Source organism: Convolutriloba macropyga, chromosome 8 (assembly GCF_964194025.1).
Source record: "Convolutriloba macropyga chromosome 8, txConMacr16.3, whole genome shotgun sequence".
Lineage (NCBI taxonomy): Eukaryota > Metazoa > Xenacoelomorpha > Acoela > Convolutidae > Convolutriloba > Convolutriloba macropyga.
In genome coordinates, this window is record NC_134475.1 from 54863113 (window position 1) to 54882609 (window position 19497).

Below are 19497 nucleotides of genomic sequence, written 5' to 3' on the forward strand. Positions count from 1 at the left end.
TGCGAGTGGCGCCCATATCGTCAAAAACCAGTAAACGCTTAATCTCACATCCATTTTTGTTCCCTAAAACGGCAATTAAAGCTAAATTAATTGGACAGAAAAAAATAAAATAGCCCGCGGAAGAACTCATCAAATTTTATTGCTTTGCTCTTTTTTGAGTTAATTGACTATTTGTTTGAAAGAAAACAACAATATACAAAATCAAAAAGTATTCGAATTGACATCTTTCTTGTACTCTATACTGACACTTAAAATTGTAATATATGGAAAAGAAAAACAGCTATTGAGATATCCTTAAAACATACAATGTTTTACTACCGTTTTCTCTCACAATTCTCTCTTATTGGAACCTTGTCCAAATAAACACATCAAATGGTCACTTTGACATTGTTTCGGCGGCATACAGTTGTAATTGCAAATATAATAACCAGGCGGAAATCACATAAGCATTTGAAAAAAGTTTACAAAATTGTATCTTTTACGAAGAAATTAACTGTCACATATTGCTCTAAATAGAACATGGTGCAAAACTGTTATTTTTACACTTTGCCATAGTCTTACAATTACTACAATTAAAATTATACTTATATTAGTTGCAGAGAAAAAAGTTTTCAAGACCTTTTCAAAACAAAATTTTTTTAAAAAAGACTAATGCTATTTTGAAAAAACATAATTATTGGTAGAATAATGGAAAGTGTCATTATTGAGCTTCCACGTAAACCCGAATAACTCCTTAAAAAAGACTAGGTTGGAGAAATACTATCAAAATAATTGCTTGATGGGTTTTCCAATGATACCATACCACTAAGATGTCTCTATGTCAGATATATCGGTCAGCCAATACTGACTCACCAAAAAAAAAAAACAGTTGAAACATAATGACACTTTAACTCACCGTTTCTCCTCGCTGTTTTCTGCAGGTCTCTTGACTTTAAAAAGCTAGGTTTTGCATTAGGTATGTGCAGATGTTCTGACTTCAATTATTTTTGACTATGTGTGATGGTGGTACTGCGATCAGACGTCAGAGATCAAAGCTAATCCGCTTGCTTCACTGACTTGCAAGTGTTGGGGGGGGGGGGGGCTTGCATACAAAAGGCTGGTATAATAGTTCTTTTTGGCACGATATGTCCACTGTTGTTCCTCGGCATCAGTTTAGAATTTTCGTGAGATTTGCTTCACAAATTTTCTTGTGCTACCATGAAAAACAACCCTTTCACGTACAGAAATGAAAATTGTGCTTTTGGTTTCAACAAAGTTGGCGGTTTTGAATATTGTACGTCCGCTGGCACAACGGAGAAATCGAAGTAATCAAAAGAAGCAAAATTTTTAACATTGGGACATCTGCGCCACCTCTGCGAACAAACTACTCCACAAACAAGCAATTTTTCATAGATACTAAATAAAAGTACCGTTTAAAAACATTTGAAATTTCAATAATTATTTTAAAGTGCAATTCTATTTATGATTTTAAAATTCCTGATAATAGAACATAGTATTGCTATGCGTCATCACAATCTGATCTCAGATCAAAGGTCTAAACGTCATTCGGATTCCAAAAAGATCTAAAAACATCAAAGTTAAAAGCCATTCATGAACAAGTTTTGGACTCTTCTCTCAAGTAACGTCAAAAATAACGTATTTTAAAATGCAAGTTGAAATAGAAAAACTGTCAATGGTATTTTTAGTAACCGCTTCATCAGATGTCACTGATGAGTGATAGCGTACCTTTGGGGGTCTAGGGGATAAAACCATTTTGGGGTTTTTAGGCGCCGATATTCTGCTATTGTAATAGGGCACGTCCCCCGAAATCAAGGGTACGTTGCCTTTCGGGTTGGGCCCGTTCTTCGCTAACATCCAAAATCTGAAAAATTGTAAACATTGAGCCATTATAATTTGCAACTCTAATCCAACTTCTGAACCCTAATCTCAATTAATTTTGTTAAAAATTTATAGAAATTCTATTACAGTAGACAAAATATAATGAAGGTACCAAAAATTAAATAGGATTGATATGAAATGTTTCCCGGTAAAACATCGACAGCTGAATTTAGTGTTCTAAAGCAATTATATTACTTTCAATTCGCACAAGGAACGTTTTTTTTCACATCAAATGAATAACGAATTCTTGACCGGGAAAACATTCAACCCCCTCCCCCATGCAAAATTACGATTGACCAGTTTCTGTTTCGGTTTGTTCTTCTTTGATTTTTCCATCGCATGATTCTTTCGACAGATTTCTGATGACTTCACGTGATATAATATCGGCTAATCTCGTTGGTTCAGGCTCTCTGTATTTACTGCACTTTGTAACTAATCTGCACGCGGTTGGCAAATCAATTTTATGCCCAATTGAAACATAGATAGGTTTGGTACTCTTCTGCACCGTTTTCAAAGCGGCTCCTAAAACGTCGCCTTTTTCGTCAACAATGTCGAAAAAGTCGCCGGGTGATTTCAATGACGATATTTGTGCTTGATGGCCGGCATCACGTAGAATGTTGTCCATTTGAAAAAGGTTCTTTGCGCAACCAATTGTGACGATGTCTTCGATGACACCTAAACGATCTGTTTCCTTTTCTATCTGATGACTAAATTTGCAACATTCGTGAACATTTTTGGCGCATATTTTTTAAAGCAGATAGCTATAATTATTAACTTACTGTCTTTAAAATAAACTTTCGTATTTACAGGAACTTTGCTATCGTAAAACGTTTAATCCATTGGATCTTTTCCGTTTGCGCCTCTCCCCCCAGTACATTTTGCGCCCCCCCCCCCCCCCCCAGATACAGAACACGTGTCATTACATAGTAAATCATTATGTAGAAATATGGCCCGTGTGGTGTCTGGGGGGTGCAAATAATATGCGCCCACTAAGCTTGGGGGGGGGGGCACAAAAGGAAAAGATCCGATCCATCATATAAAGTTATACCACCAATCTACATGAGTTCTTAGCCCCCCTTGAATCAGTGCATGGCTCTAATGGTATTCTAAATCGAAATCCTCTAAAATGAAGGTGAGCAATGAACCATTTTTTCGAAGACAGCTAAAAAGTTGGTTACTTTATTTCACAGTAAATTTGCTGATTATGGAGCTTGTTGATCTTATCCATTTGTGCCCCAGATCCGTTCACTAATCCACAGCGGTCTGTTCTCAGCTGACCTTTTTCTTATTATTCCTGGCATTTCTGTTCTTTTTGTGAGCAACATTGCTCTTTTTGGTGACTGTTCACTTTTTTGGATCTGAAACTTTCAAAGTTCCGTAATTTATACTCAGGTTGCTTTGCTAATTTTGACCACAAACGATTTTAACCATAAGCTCATTTTAACCATGAACTATTGTAAGACGCAAAAATTATCAATCATGCAGCTATTTTTCTAGGAAAAAAAGGAAACAGTTCCCAGCCTAAATGACATGCTATGCCAAATTTTCGAGGATGAAGTAATCCATTTCCATCAATAAACACTATTTGAGGGTACAATTCGGGTTTCTCTTTAGAAAGTTTTGACAGCACAGAGACACAATGTTCCACTTCACGGAAGGCGAGAAACCCCGGAATGTAGGGTTCCGTTATCTGTACAGGCTGGCAATCTTGATATAGAACTTCAAGGCTGGGGTATTCCAAAACAACCAGAGCCACAAATGCATCCACCTAATACAAAGTTAGAAGCAAGTAAGCTATAAGTAGGAGGGTGAGAGAAAATATTGTAGAACTCTAAAATAACAATACTTTAATCTTTCGATATGTGCCAGAAATATACGTGGAAATAAGAATGCTTTCTGTTTTGTACTCCAAGTGCTGTTTTGCGCCCATTTTTTCTAGTAAAAAATATCCATTACATACAAAGCTTTACGTTGACAGTTTGAAAGTTTTCATATTGGTAACTATTGAGTAACTGCTTTCGAAAGTAGAAGCAGCAAATAGGCAGAAAATTTGTTTTTTAGTTTTATAGTTTTGGTCTTATTTTGACCAAGCCATTGTACGGAAATCGTAGCTGCTAGATTGTTGCAGGCGTAAGAACAACGGATCAAACAAATAGGCAATGAAACGCTGCTACGCAAAAGTTATAAATGAAACAAAACCACAAATTTACGATCTACAAACCACATAAAAAGACCGATATTATAGAGAAATGAACTGAATTATTTGATTCCTATGAAATAAATTGAATTGTTAATCAAGAGAACAAGTACTACAAAAAATCCATATCAGACAACTATTTTCCATCACAAAGGAAAAGGTTAACATCGTAAGTTGAAAAGACTTTCCTTGACCAGTAATACTTTCTCCATGAACACTTTAGTGAGCATAGGTCACAAAGGTGAACTCAATTTTTAATTTAAAAAAATTCCAGCAACAAAATTACTTAAATCAATGGCACTGGTCACGCAAAATACCATTGCCTAACGAAAAGGGGTTATCTGTTTCAGCTGTCTAATGAACGGGGTCCAATTATGAAAGCCCTAATTAAAGGCACACGGAATCTCACGGGTATGTGCAATGTTTTAGACAGACAGATTTGAACAAACTAAGTCCTAAGGTTGACATCTTAGCATGAATTAAGCTTCGAAATTGGCAGATTTCTCTTGGTTTCACCAAACAATATTTATAACGTAAATCTCTCAGAGATTTTAAACAGCAGCCGCGGAACGTAAAACATTGAATAATCAACGTAATGATACCACTGTCATAGACTGAGGAAAGATAGAACAGCTTACCTATACATATTTTGCAGGTTACAGTCTTGGTTGCCGTGGTTCCAAGCGGCCGACCGATATTGATAGTTCTCGCAAGGCCATAGTGCGAGAGGGGAGACTAGATTCATAACAAATTAGCTTATATAGAAATTCAATTCTTTTGACGCAGCTCTAAAAGAGATATAGTGCCTTGCCTTTGAAATAATTTACGATGCAGTGATGTTTATGTTTATATATCTCATGACGCAGCTCTAAAAGCGATATAGTGCCTTGTCATTAAAATTATATACGATGCAGTGATGTCTCATAGAGGGGGATCACTACTCATCCATTTGATTGTCCTACGCGGCTTAAGAGCAAACCCCCTTTATTTATTTTTGAATACAGAAAAGTCTAAGCTGCAAAAGTTTGAAAATAGAAAAATTGGGAATATAGAATATAGAAAAGTTTGAATATAGAAAAGTCTACTTAAAAAGTGTGCTTCAATTGGAGTCGGTGGTTGCTTCATCGAAATCCTCCATGATTACCTGTCTGGACGGGAACAGTTTGTTCGAATGAATAGTTGTTCCTCTGCAACTCTCGAAGTTACAAGCGGTGTCTCACAGGGCTCCCTGCTCGGGCCCCTATTATTTTGCATCTTCATCAACGACCTACCTGACTTGTTGAAATTCAGCGAACCATTCATCTTTGCAGACGACCTTAAGCTCCTTTTCACAGGAAAAGCCGACTGGCAAATTCAAGAAGACCTGAACAGCATTCAGCACTTGGTGAAGACTAACAAAATGGATCTGGCAATTGAAAAGTGCGCTGCACTGAAAATCCACCACCAATCCAGAGATCTGATGTTAGGAACAAGCCAACTGCACAGCGCTGACTCCATCAAAGATCTTGGTATTTTGTAACTAAAGACATGACCTGGTCTCTACACGTCTCCGAAAGACTCAAGAAAGCCAACAGGGCTCTTTACCTGCTCCGAAGAAACGTTTCGCCGAAAGTCAATGTGTCTGTCAAACTCGGACTTTACAAATCTATTCTTCTGCCAATACTGCTCTACGGAATGAACTGCGTACGGTTGAGCCGTGGTTCAACAAGAGACTTAGAGAGCTTTCAAAAACGTGCCTTTAACTGGGTCTGCTATGAATCCAATTGAAGCTACCTCCAACCGCTACGTCTCCTCAACTTACTACAACTTCCGCTCTTCATGCAGTGCAATGACATTGTGCTCATGTCCAAACTACTTGTTGAAGGAGAACATAACATCAACATTCCCACTTGCAACCCTGAAGCTGGTAGGTCCACAATGTTTTTCAAGCTAAACAAGTGCAAGAAAGAAAAGACTCGTGGAGAATTTGTCTACCGGACATGCAGAATCGTAAACAGAATAAACGAAAAAATTCAGTTTGCCAATCCTCTCGGTCTAAAATCGCGAATAGTCGGCCTGATGTGAAGTTTGTCGACAACAGATTCTCTGATTCCAACCCTTGCACATGGCAACTATGTTGCGACTGCTGTGACTGTCGCAACATTTGGACATCGTTCTAATCAGAAGTTATGGGAGAAATCGCTCTGGTGTCAAACCCCAGGAAGCCACAACAACAACAACAACAACAACAATAGGAAAAAAACAGCCCAGAGCCAAAGAAACAGCGTGAATCGCCGCAGCCAATTAAAAATTGGTCAACATATATTCCCACTAAAACAAAAAACACAATATAACAAAACATAAGAATTATTATTATTTTTTAAAATTTCGAATAAACATTAAAGAACTTTCTTTTTCTAATGCCATTGTTTACATCAAATAATAAAGAGAGGCTACAAAGGGTATCATAATTGAGCACTCATAAGCAATTTTTATTCGTTCTCGTTTTCATTAATTTTCTGCTAAACAACGCAATGGCGAAAAACAAAACCTCAAAAACTAGCTCAAAGCCATTCTGCAAATTTCTGCAGGGCCGTTTGCATCAAATCAAAAAGTTAAACAAAATAAAAGACAATTAGCATAAAAGTACTGTTTTAGGAAGTATATGGAATCAAACGCTCTCCAGGCTCTACGCTATAATGGAATGAAACGATTAAATCTATCCCCGCAGAATTCTCAGAGTCATTCGACATCAAAACTAAAATCTTAACAATTAGATTGATACTTTGATGGAGAGTTACAATTTGATGCAAAATATTGAGATAAGATTGGAACAAAGTTGGGGAAACCAGGAATTTTTTAACCAAAACTTCGGATCTATTCTGTCTGCCCCCCACAAGCTTACTGGGCTTATATTTTTCTATTCTGTTTGGCCTATTCTGTTATTTCTCTTTTCTCCTAATTCTTGAACAAAAAAAATTAATTTCCAATTTTCCTGTGTCCTTATCAATGGTGGCTGGCTGTTGGCGTTTGGGCTTCAGATTTTGGTCAAGCTTACTGGGCTTATATTTTTCTATTCTGTTAGGCCTATTCTGTTATTTCTCTTTTCTCCTAATTCTTGAACAAAAAAAATTAATTTCCAATTTTCCTGTGTCCTTATCAATGGTGGCTGGCTGTTGGCATTTGGGCTTCAGATTTTGGTCACAATTAGATTAACACCGAAAAGTTGATATTGGCCAGACCGAACAGACCAAAATTGCCATTGGCCAGACGAAAAGCGCGACACAAATTTATTCGGGACCGTTGAGTTGGGTCGCATCGGACCCCCTGTCCGCGACCCATGACGGTCTGGTCAATACCTCTCTTGGGTCGCGAACTCAACTCAGCACAACAACTCTTCAATTCAATTGTTTTTCCAGCCGCAACTTACGGATTAGGGACGTACGTCGATGAATGTTTCGAAATCGAAATAAAACAACATTAACGGAAAATAGAAGCAGTTTTTTGGAAAAATTGATGCGGAGTAAGCGAGTACACCTCAACCACAACGCTTTTAAACAAACTGATGTTTCATGATATACACGGATTAAATGACTGCCCGCCAAAACACAGGAGAAAAATTGCCAAGTCCTGTGCCAATGGACTGCACAATAATTTTTGTTGTACGGAAGGTTGTTACCAATGGGGAACCTATGTGTGTGCAAATTTTGCGAAAAAACTCTTTTATCAACCGACCATATTCTTTATTGTAGTTACTTTTTAAACTTGACACCTTCACAAAAGTTCTATAAACTCTTAAACAATTAAATTTAAAATTTATTTCTGAAACTGTAAATAATTTGGACAATTTGTCAGTGTAATCTGATGCTGAATTCTATCTTCTTCTTCATCTTATTCATAGCCAATGAAAACAACAACAAAGTTTGAATAATCTGAACACGTATTGTAGCAGGAACTATTTGAAAAAAATATAAACAAGACAAAGTGCATAAAATCCAGAAGAGGTGACCGTTTAGCTGTCGATGAAAATTTCTATTTATCGAAAAGAGAAGTTGAATTTACTAACACCTTTTGTTATCTAGGTGTAATTTTTTCAAGCATGTTATCTCCCATTCATCATCTAAAGCATCTAATGAACAAAGCTTATCAGTCAAAAGCTTCAATAAACCAAAAACTGAATCTGCAGGAAGTGAACTTCAACTCAGCACAACAACTCTTCAATTCAATTGTTTTTCCAGCGGCAAATTACGGATTAGAGACGCACTTCAATGAACTTTTTGAAAAATTAATTTCCAATTTTCCTGTGTCCTTATCAATGGTGGCTGGCTGTTGGCATTTGGGCTTCAGATTTTGGTCACAATTCGATTAACACCGAAATGTTGGTATTGGCCAGACCGAACAGACGAAAATTGCCATTGGCCAGACGAAAAGCGCGACACAAATTTTTTCGGGACCGTTGAGTTGGGTCGCATCGGACCCCCTGTCCGCGACCCATGACGGTCTGGTCAATACCTCTCTTGGGTCGCGAACTCTATCTTGGGCAGTCACTTTGGGTCCTTACCACCAGGGTGCTACCGTAAATAGACAATCATGGGATTAACTCCAAAATTCTATTACTGGAGTTCAACCATGCCAACATGGCAATGGCACCATTACCTCAACATTGCCCACAAGTGGTCACGCAACGCTTTCACAAAAAGAAAAAATGAGTTTTTATCATCGGAAATTACTAAGATATATTTCGTCAACTCAAATGCCTTTGGGCCAAAAGGTAAGCATAAAAATCATTCCCGTTGTCGTCAATTTTACTGTACTTGGTAGAAAACAAATTCAGTAGAAAAAGAAAATTTTTAGTAATATTTCCTGTAATTGTCGCGCATTTATGACGGCACGCTGCTACAAAAATGTCATTTCATCAAACATACCTCGTTGCCTTTGATGTACGAAATATCGAGACCTCCAATTAGTTTCAAATCGGAGAAATCACTATCCCAACTTGGCTCATTTTCCAGGTGGAGTTTTGACTTAAGGATCACCTGCTCTGATTCCCACGACACTCGTTTCCTATCAGTGTCTTCGGAATCCATTTACAATATAATGGTTAAATAGCTACAATTTTCCCCCGTAACAGCAGATCAGCAATCGCTGTTTATCTGTTAACCTGACACATTTTCGACTTTTGTAGTCAATCGAATTTTTCGTAATAAACTGAGGCTCTGGGTGTTATATTCTACGCTGATGACTTAGTACTTGGGAGCCATAGCCAATTCCACTAACAGAAACACTCAGTATAAATTCAGTGGAAATACCTGGTTAAACATGCTTCTGCACAAGGGCAATAAAAAGCGGGAAGGGGCGGCCGCAAAGCGGATAGGCAATAGCACTGATTAAACAACTGAGAATTACAAGCAATGTTCTTCATCAGAACAATAAACTATTAGCACTGCAGATCGAAGAATTCAGCCTTATTATAATTGTAGCATAATTTCCAGATGAAAGCTGGATACAGACAAAGATATAAAGCAGATTCTGATTATTTTATGAAAAAAAGCCTTTAAGAAACTTTGCAGCAAAACAGAACCAAGTTCCTACAGAGGCATAAGCCTGTTATGTTGCATGTACAAGATGTTCACGGTTATCATTTACCAGCGTTTGCGAACTTGGGTCGAGCGAAATCAAATTTTATCACCAATCCAATATGGTTTCAGACGCAAACTGTCCAAAATCGACGCAGTTTTGCACTTGAAAAAAAGCAATCAAGCATAACATCAGCTGCAGTGGCAAATACAATGCCTGCTTCATTGTTTACGAAAAATCCTTCGTTTTCGTAAATAGGAAACTGGTGCTTACAAAACTGATAGAAATGAGGATCCACGGGAATATGCTGAACAGAATACAAACATGTGCTAAACGGCAACGTCCAGCAGATCCTCGATGGAGAGTTCTTGTCAAATGAGATTGACCAAAAATCAGGAGTAGCACAAGGAGACAAACTCTCACCACTTTTATTTAATTTTTTCATAGCTGACTTATATTTTTAGTTGAAATGCAAGGCTCTAGATAATATATTTTAAGCTGATGACTTAGTACTTGGGAGCCATAGCCGATGCCAACTACAACAAAGTTTGAATAACCTGATTACGTATTGTAGCAGAAACTATTTGAAAATTAATACAAAGAAGACAAAGAGCATAAATTTCAGAAAAGGTGGCTGTCGTTTAGCTGTCGATGAAAAATTCTGTAAATACGAAAAAAAGTTAAATTTTATAACACCTTTTGTTAACTAGATAACTATATTTTCCAGCACGTAATCTCGCAGTCATCATCTAAAGCATCTAATGAGCAATAGACAATCATGGGATTAACTCCAAAATTCTATTACTGGAGTTCAACCATGCCAACATGGCAATGGCACCATTACCTCAACATTGCCCACAAGTGGTCACGCAACGCTTTCACAAAAAGAAAAAATGAGTTTTTATCATCGGAAATTACTAAGATATATTTCGTCAACTCAAATGCCTTTGGGCCAAAAGGTAAGCATAAAAATCATTCCCGTTGTCGTCAATTTTACTGTACTTGGTAGAAAACAAATTCAGTAGAAAAAGAAAATTTTTAGTAATATTTCCTGTAATTGTCGCGCATTTATGACGGCACGCTGCTACAAAAATGTCATTTCATCAAACATACCTCGTTGCCTTTGATGTACGAAATATCGAGACCTCCAATTAGTTTCAAATCGGAGAAATCACTATCCCAACTTGGCTCATTTTCCAGGTGGAGTTTTGACTTAAGGATCACCTGCTCTGATTCCCACGACACTCGTTTCCTATCAGTGTCTTCGGAATCCATTTACAATATAATGGTTAAATAGCTACAATTTTCCCCCGTAACAGCAGATCAGCAATCGCTGTTTATCTGTTAACCTGACACATTTTCGACTTTTGTAGTCAATCGAATTTTTCGTAATAAACTGAGGCTCTGGGTGTTATATTCTACGCTGATGACTTAGTACTTGGGAGCCATAGCCAATTCCACTAACAGAAACACTCAGTATAAATTCAGTGGAAATACCTGGTTAAACATGCTTCTGCACAAGGGCAATAAAAAGCGGGAAGGGGCGGCCGCAAAGCGGATAGGCAATAGCACTGATTAAACAACTGAGAATTACATGCAATGTTCTTCATCAGAACAATAAACTATTAGCACTGCAGATCGAAGAATTCAGCCTTATTATAATTGTAGCATAATTTCCAGATGAAAGCTGGATACAGACAAAGATATAAAGCAGATTCTGATTATTTTATGAAAAAAAGCCTTTAAGAAACTTTGCAGAAAACACAAAATGATGCATGAAATAGATCGCCAAAGCTTCATAATCAGAAAAGCGGAATCAGAAAGGCAAGAATTTGAAAAATCTGAAGTCAAAGAAAGCTTTAACAAAAGTATCCGCAATTACAATTGCAACTTGGGAATCACCTTTTGAAGATCTAATTAAAGCTGAGGGCGAAATATTGGATAAACGTTTAGACGAGCAAACCTTAGGAAACCACGATTATTGTTTTTCAAACTGGAAATTTACCGGACCTTTGAATGATCCAATAACACTGGAAGAAATTACCGAGGAAGCTTCAAAGTTAAAAGCTGGTTAAATATCGGGACCAGATGGAATAACCAACACTAGTATTAAATTAGTTGTTCAGCCAATGCAAAGATACGTATTCCATTTATTCAACCTCTACTTTGCGGATCATAATGTACCCGAATTTGAAGTTATCATATATTAAGCCGCTCTACAAAGGCAAAGGTAGCAAAACAGAACCAAGTTCCTACAGAGGCATAAGCCTGTTATGTTGCATGTACAAGATGTTCACGGTTATCATTTACCAGCGTTTGCGAACTTGGGTCGAGCGAAATCAAATTTTATCACCAATCCAATATGGTTTCAGACGCAAACTGTCCAAAATCGACGCAGTTTTGCACTTGAAAAAAAGCAATCAAGCATAACATCAGCTGCAGTGGCAAATACAATGCCTGCTTCATTGTTTACGAAAAATCCTTCGTTTTCGTAAATAGGAAACTGGTGCTTACAAAACTGATAGAAATGAGGATCCACGGGAATATGCTGAACAGAATACAAACATGTGCTAAACGGCAACGTCCAGCAGATCCTCGATGGAGAGTTCTTGTCAAATGAGATTGACCAAAAATCAGGAGTAGCACAAGGAGACAAACTCTCACCACTTTTATTTAATTTTTTCATAGCTGACTTATATTTTTAGTTGAAATGCAAGGCTCTAGATAATATATTTTAAGCTGATGACTTAGTACTTGGGAGCCATAGCCGATGCCAACTACAACAAAGTTTGAATAACCTGATTACGTATTGTAGCAGAAACTATTTGAAAATTAATACAAAGAAGACAAAGAGCATAAATTTCAGAAAAGGTGGCTGTCGTTTAGCTGTCGATGAAAAATTCTGTAAATACGAAAAAAAGTTAAATTTTATAACACCTTTTGTTAACTAGATAACTATATTTTCCAGCACGTAATCTCGCAGTCATCATCTAAAGCATCTAATGAGCAAAGCTTATCAGTCAGTAGCTTCAAAAAACCAAAAAATGAACCTGCAGAAAGCCAACTTCAACTCAGCACAACAACTCTTCAATTCAATTGTTTTTCCAGCAGCAACTTACGGATTAGGGACGTACGTCGATGAATGTTTCGAAATCGAAATAAAACAACATTACCGGAAAATAGAAGCTGTTTTTTGGAAAAATTGGTGCGGAGTAAGCGAGTACACCTCAACCACAACGCTTTTAAACAATTTGATGTTTCATAATATACACGGATTAATTGACTGCCCGCCAAAACACAGGAGAAAAACTGCCAAGTCCTGTGCCAATGGACTGCACAATAATTTTTGTTGTACGGAAGGTTGTCACCAATGGGAAAACCTATATGTGTGCAAATTTTGGGAAAAAACTCTTTTATCAACCGACCATATTCTTTATTGTAGTTACTTTTTAAACTTCACACCTTTACAAAAATTCAATAAACTCTTAAACAATTAAATTTAATGGTCATTTCTGAAGCTGTAAATAATTTGGACAATTTGTCTGTGTAATCTGATGCTGAATTCTATCTTCTTCTTCTTCTTATTCATAGCCAATGCAAACAACAACAAATTTTGAATAATCTGAACACGTATTGTAGCAGGAACTATTTGAAATTAATTATAAACAAGACAAAGTGCATAAAATCCAGAAGAGGTGGCCGTTTAGCTGTCGATGAAAATTTCTATTTATCGAAAGAAAAGTTGAACTTACTAACACCTTTTGTTATCTAGGTGTCATTTTTTCAAGCACTTTATCTCCCATTCATCATCTAAAGCATCTAATGAACAAAGCTTATCAGTCAAAAGCTTCAATAAACCAAAAACTGAATCTGCAGGAAGTGAACTTCAACTCAACACAACAACTCTTTAATTCAATTGTTTTCCAGCGGCAAATTACGGATTAGAGACGTACTTCAATGAACTTTTTGAAATCGAAATAAAACAACATTAACGGAAAATAGAAGCCGTTTTTTTGAAAAGTTGGTGCGGTGTAAGCAAGTACACCTCAACAATTACGCTTTTAAACAAGCTGATCTTTCATGATATACTCGGATTAAAAGACTACCCGCTAAAATACTGGAGAATAATTGCCAAGTCCTGTGCCAATGGACTGCACATTAATTTATGTTGTATGGAAGGTTGATAACAATGGGAGAAAAACATATGTGTGTGCAGATTTTGCGAAAAAAAATTTTATCAACCGATCATGTTTTTTATCGTAGTCACTACTTAAACTTGACACCTTTACAAAAGGTCTATAAACTCTTAAACAATTAAATTTAATGTTTATTTCTGAATCTGTAAATAATTTGGACAATTTGTCAGTGTGATCTGATGCTTAATTCTATCTTCTTCTTCTTCTTCTTTAAATCTCAAAACAGTAAACAAAGAAAGGACGCTGTGATTGGCACCCTCTGGTTTACACAGCAAATCCAAAACAACAGTTTGTTGCCAGAACATCCGAGGTTACTGCAAAAAGACGAAAACCTGGAAACGTTATCGGAGAAAAACATCGACATCTGCGCTTTTCAGGAAACAAAAAAAGATTAAAGCGAAGGTGAAAAACTTGGATATTGACTAATTTTTTTCGACAGGGGCAATCAAAATTACAGAGAGGGCTTCGCAATAGAGAATAACTTGAAAATGTTCGAAGCAAAATTCGTCACCGACAGGATTTGCACACTCACCATTAAGAAAAGAGAGAAACGGGCTATGAGAGCTGATGAGGAAAATTGAAAGACCTTCTTGAAAACCGATATCAAGAAAATTTGCATGGAACTTGGGAACTCATCAACTGCTAGGCACCACACATAGGTATAACAGCAAAAAATTCCAAAGAAACAAAGAAATTCTACCAAGACCTAGATGTACTGCTGAAATCACTCAAAAGAAAAGACATCATAAACCTAGTTGACTTCGATGCCAAACTAGGCAGTATAAAAGGGGACCCAGGGGTTCGTTCGCAAAAAGAAAGAGGAACGCTAACGGGGAAATACTATACAAAATCCTACACAGTCACAAAATTATAGCGGCAAACACCTTTTCAAGCACAAGGCCAGTCACATTACGACATGAGAAGGAATACTCAATCAAAAATGAGTCTACAACCAAATAAACTACGTTGCAATCCACATCTGTTGCAAGTTTTCAGTCATAAATGCGAGGAGCTACATAGCCAACAAAAGTGAAATCTATCACAGACTTCTAGCAGTTAAGATGCACCAGAAATTAGACTGGGAAAGAGGCAAGGCAAAAAAAAACAAAAGAGCAACAGAAAATCCAGTGCTTATGGATCTAATGACCAAAAAAATCCTGAAATAGATGGGCCTAGTCAATTTAGACAAATCAACAAAGAAACAGAAAAACGATTTAGGTAAGACCACTAAACATTTCCAGAACCACTTCACCGATCCGGAAACAGAATAGTTAAGGGGCCAACAAGTTTTTTCAGACTGATCAATGAATCAGAGGTCATAGAAGCAGTGAAGAAGGTCTCGAACAACAAGACACCTAGACCTGGCAAAATGACTTCAGAAGACCTGAAAAAGTTCTACCTAAAAACTGTCACAATAACATTGAACGAAATGCTCAGAGAAAGAGACGAGAAGCTCACGAACGGCTACATAATACCAATTCAGAAATCAGGCAAAAATGAAAACAAACCAGATGGTTACACACCAGTGAGTCTACTGTCCACGTACCGGAAGCTCATCTCACTCATAATTCTGAAAAGAATCAACACAAAAATTGAAGCATCGATGCTACCCTCTCAATATGCCTACCGAACTGGGAAATCAACAGGTGACATTGTTTTAGCGCACAAATGTCTCCTCGCAGTATCATCGTTGAAAAAGATCTAGAAGGTTCGTGCAGGAATAGACATGTCCAAAGCATTTGATACTGTTGACAGGTAAAAATTGATAGATATACAGAAATAGAGGAATCGAGGAAGAAATACTCACCATCATAAAATGCCTACTCTTTCAAACGACCCTGAGAACAAAATTTAACAAAACGATAGGAGAACGATTCATCACTAACAGAGGGGAGTCCCACAAAGTGATGGTCTATCACCCAGACATTTCACTTATATCTAGACGAAGCTTTCTAAGAGATTGACCATGAACTTGGGACAGAAGCACCAAAAGGACAAGACAACCAGATACAAGATCATGAATATGCTAAAAAACAAGGCACGATACCCAAACATTTGAAATATGCAGACGGTGTAGATTTCATCTGTGACAGTCTTGAAAAGGCACAGGAAACTGTCCAATCCGCCACAAAAGTCCCGGATTCAATCTCCAAGTCAACCAATCCACGACCGAATATACCATCTATCACAAAGACACAGATCTAAGAACAACAAAAAACGCTGGGAACAACACTAGGTGAACGTGCAGAATATCAAAGAAGGAAACAACTTGCAATTTTGGCCCTGCTGAAATACAAAAAAATTGGAAAAATCGATACATCAACGTAAAAGAAACAATGACCATTTATAATGTATAAGTGATATCATCTAGTTTTTAAATGTATATACGTTGCAATGATGTTTGTGTTTATATTTCTCATGACGCAGCTCTAAAAGAGTTATAGTGCCTTGCCTTTGAGATAATTTACGATGCAGTAATGTTTATGTTTATAATTCTCATGAAGCAGCACTAAAAGCGATATAGTGCCTTGTCTTTAAAATTATATACAATGCAGTGATGTCTCATAGTGGGGGATCACTACTCATCCAATGGATTGTCCTACGCGGCCTAATAGCAACCCCTTTACTTATTTTTGAATATAAAAAGTCTACGCAACAATAAGAGAAAACAGCCCAGAGCCAAAGGAACAGCGTGAATCGCCGCCACCAATTAAAAATTGTTCAAAAAATAATGCCACTAAAACAAAAAACGCAACATAACAAAACATAAGAATTGATATTATTTTTTAAAATTTTGAATAAACATTACAGAACTTTCTTTTTCTAATGCCATTGTTTACATCAAATAATAAAGAGAGGCTACAAAGGGTATCATAATTGAGCACTCAAAAGCAATTTTTAATTGTTCTCCTTCTCATTAATTTTCTGCTCATCAACGTAATGGCGAAAAACAAACTCTCAATAACTGGCTCAAAGCCACTCTGCAATTTTCTGCAGGGAAGTTTGCATCAAGTCAAAAAATAAAACAAAATAAAAGACAATTAGCATAAAAGTATTGTTTTAGGAAGTATATCGAATCAAACGCTCACCAAAATCTATGCTATAATGGAATGAAACTATTAAACCTATCCCCACAGATTTCTCAGAGTCATTCGACATCAAACTGAAATATTAACCATTAGGTTGATACTTTGATGCAGAGTAGCATTTTGATGCAAATTATTGATATAATATTGGAACAAGATTGGGGAAAACAGAAATTTTTTAACCAAAACTTCGGATCTATTCTGTCTGCCCCCAACAAGCTTACAGGGCTTATATTTTTCTATCATGTTTTGCCTATTCTGTTATTTCATTTCTCTCCTAAATCTTGAACAAAAACAATTAATTTCCAATTTTCCTCTGTCCTTATCAATGGTGGCTGGCTGTTGGCATTTGGGCTTCAGATTTTGGTTACAATTAGATTATCACCGAAATGTTGGTATCGGGCAGACCGAACAGACCAAAAATTGCCATTGGCCAGACGAAAAGCGCGACACAAATTTTTTTGGGACCGTTCAGTTGGGTCGCATCGGACCCCCTGCCAGCGACCCATGACGGTCTGGTCAATACTTCTTTTGGGTCGCGATCTCTATCTTGGGCAGTCACTTTGGGTCCTTACCGCCAGGGTGCTACCGTAAATAGACAATCATGGGATTAACTCCAAAATTCTATTACTGGAGTTCAACCATGCCAACATGGCAATGGCACCATTACCTCAACATTGCCCACAAGTGGTCACGCAACGCTTTCACAAAAAGAAAAAATGAGTTTTTATCATCGGAAATTACTAAGATATATTTCGTCAACTCAAATGCCTTTGGGCCAAAAGGTAAGCATAAAAATCATTCCCGTTGTCGTCAATTTTACTGTACTTGGTAGAAAACAAATTCAGTAGAAAAAGAAAATTTTTAGTAATATTTCCTGTAATTGTCGCGCATTTATGACGGCACGCTGCTACAAAAATGTCATTTCATCAAACATACCTCGTTGCCTTTGATGTACGAAATATCGAGACCTCCAATTAGTTTCAAATCGGAGAAATCACTATCCCAACTTGGCTCATTTTCCAGGTGGAGTTTTGACTTAAGGATCACCTGCTCTGATTCCCACGACACTCGTTTCCTATCAGTGTCTTCGGAATCCATTTACAATATAATGGTTAAATAGCTACAATTTTCCCCCGTAACAGCAGATCAGCAATCGCTGTTTATCTGTTAACCTGACACATTTTCGACTTTTGTAGTCAATCGAATTTTTCGTAATAAACTGAGGCTCTGGGTGTTATATTCTACGCTGATGACTTAGTACTTGGGAGCCATAGCCAATTCCACTAACAGAAACACTCAGTATAAATTCAGTGGAAATACCTGGTTAAACATGCTTCTGCACAAGGGCAATAAAAAGCGGGAAGGGGCGGCCGCAAAGCGGATAGGCAATAGCACTGATTAAACAACTGAGAATTACATGCAATGTTCTTCATCAGAACAATAAACTATTAGCACTGCAGATCGAAGAATTCAGCCTTATTATAATTGTAGCATAATTTCCAGATGAAAGCTGGATACAGACAAAGATATAAAGCAGATTCTGATTATTTTATGAAAAAAAGCCTTTAAGAAACTTTGCAGAAAACACAAAATGATGCATGAAATAGATCGCCAAAGCTTCATAATCAGAAAAGCGGAATCAGAAAGGCAAGAATTTGAAAAATCTGAAGTCAAAGAAAGCTTTAACAAAAGTATCCGCAATTACAATTGCAACTTGGGAATCACCTTTTGAAGATCTAATTAAAGCTGAGGGCGAAATATTGGATAAACGTTTAGACGAGCAAACCTTAGGAAACCACGATTATTGTTTTTCAAACTGGAAATTTACCGGACCTTTGAATGATCCAATAACACTGGAAGAAATTACCGAGGAAGCTTCAAAGTTAAAAGCTGGTTAAATATCGGGACCAGATGGAATAACCAACACTAGTATTAAATTAGTTGTTCAGCCAATGCAAAGATACGTATTCCATTTATTCAACCTCTACTTTGCGGATCATAATGTACCCGAATTTGAAGTTATCATATATTAAGCCGCTCTACAAAGGCAAAGGTAGCAAAACAGAACCAAGTTCCTACAGAGGCATAAGCCTGTTATGTTGCATGTACAAGATGTTCACGGTTATCATTTACCAGCGTTTGCGAACTTGGGTCGAGCGAAATCAAATTTTATCACCAATCCAATATGGTTTCAGACGCAAACTGTCCAAAATCGACGCAGTTTTGCACTTGAAAAAAAGCAATCAAGCATAACATCAGCTGCAGTGGCAAATACAATGCCTGCTTCATTGTTTACGAAAAATCCTTCGTTTTCGTAAATAGGAAACTGGTGCTTACAAAACTGATAGAAATGAGGATCCACGGGAATATGCTGAACAGAATACAAACATGTGCTAAACGGCAACGTCCAGCAGATCCTCGATGGAGAGTTCTTGTCAAATGAGATTGACCAAAAATCAGGAGTAGCACAAGGAGACAAACTCTCACCACTTTTATTTAATTTTTTCATAGCTGACTTATATTTTTAGTTGAAATGCAAGGCTCTAGATAATATATTTTAAGCTGATGACTTAGTACTTGG

General features: G+C 37.1%; 3 protein-coding genes across 8 annotated transcripts in view; 1 reads left to right on the forward strand and 2 right to left on the reverse strand.

Moving 5' to 3' along the window:
* The window catches only part of LOC142345113 (hydrocephalus-inducing protein homolog), a 236409-nt gene extending 234507 nt beyond the window's left edge, over positions 1-1902 (reverse strand). The window contains exon 1 of the mRNA XM_075397198.1: positions 1726-1902. Within this exon, the coding sequence (XP_075253313.1) occupies positions 1726-1887 (162 nt within the window). The 5' untranslated portion in view covers positions 1888-1902. The remainder of the gene's footprint in view (positions 1-1725) is intronic.
* LOC142344835 (unconventional myosin-Va-like) overlaps positions 1-19497 on the forward strand; it is a 380102-nt gene that overhangs the window by 247518 nt on the left and 113087 nt on the right. The window lies entirely within an intron of this gene.
* LOC142344834 (endonuclease V-like) lies at positions 1935-9214 on the reverse strand. Its single transcript, XM_075396822.1, has 3 exons — positions 8980-9214; positions 3409-3646; positions 1935-2562 (listed from the first exon to the last, which is right to left on the reverse strand). The coding sequence occupies exons 1-3, from the start codon at positions 9139-9141 to the stop codon at positions 2165-2167; spliced, it is 798 nt and encodes a 265-aa protein (XP_075252937.1). The 5' UTR covers positions 9142-9214; the 3' UTR covers positions 1935-2164.

Bases quoted from the DNA above. Each gene is read 5' to 3' on its own strand.
- LOC142344834 (XM_075396822.1), bottom strand. From the start codon at position 9,141: ATGGATTCCGAAGACACTGATAGGAAACGAGTGTCGTGGGAATCAGAG. The intron at 3,647-8,979 runs GTATGTTTGATG...ACTTTGTATTAG, and splicing joins CGTACATCAAAGGCAACGAG to GTGGATGCATTTGTGGCTCT. The intron at 2,563-3,408 runs GTCATTTAGGCT...AAAAGGAAACAG, and splicing joins TCGAAAATTTGGCATAGCAT to ATCGTTTAGGTGTCATCGAA.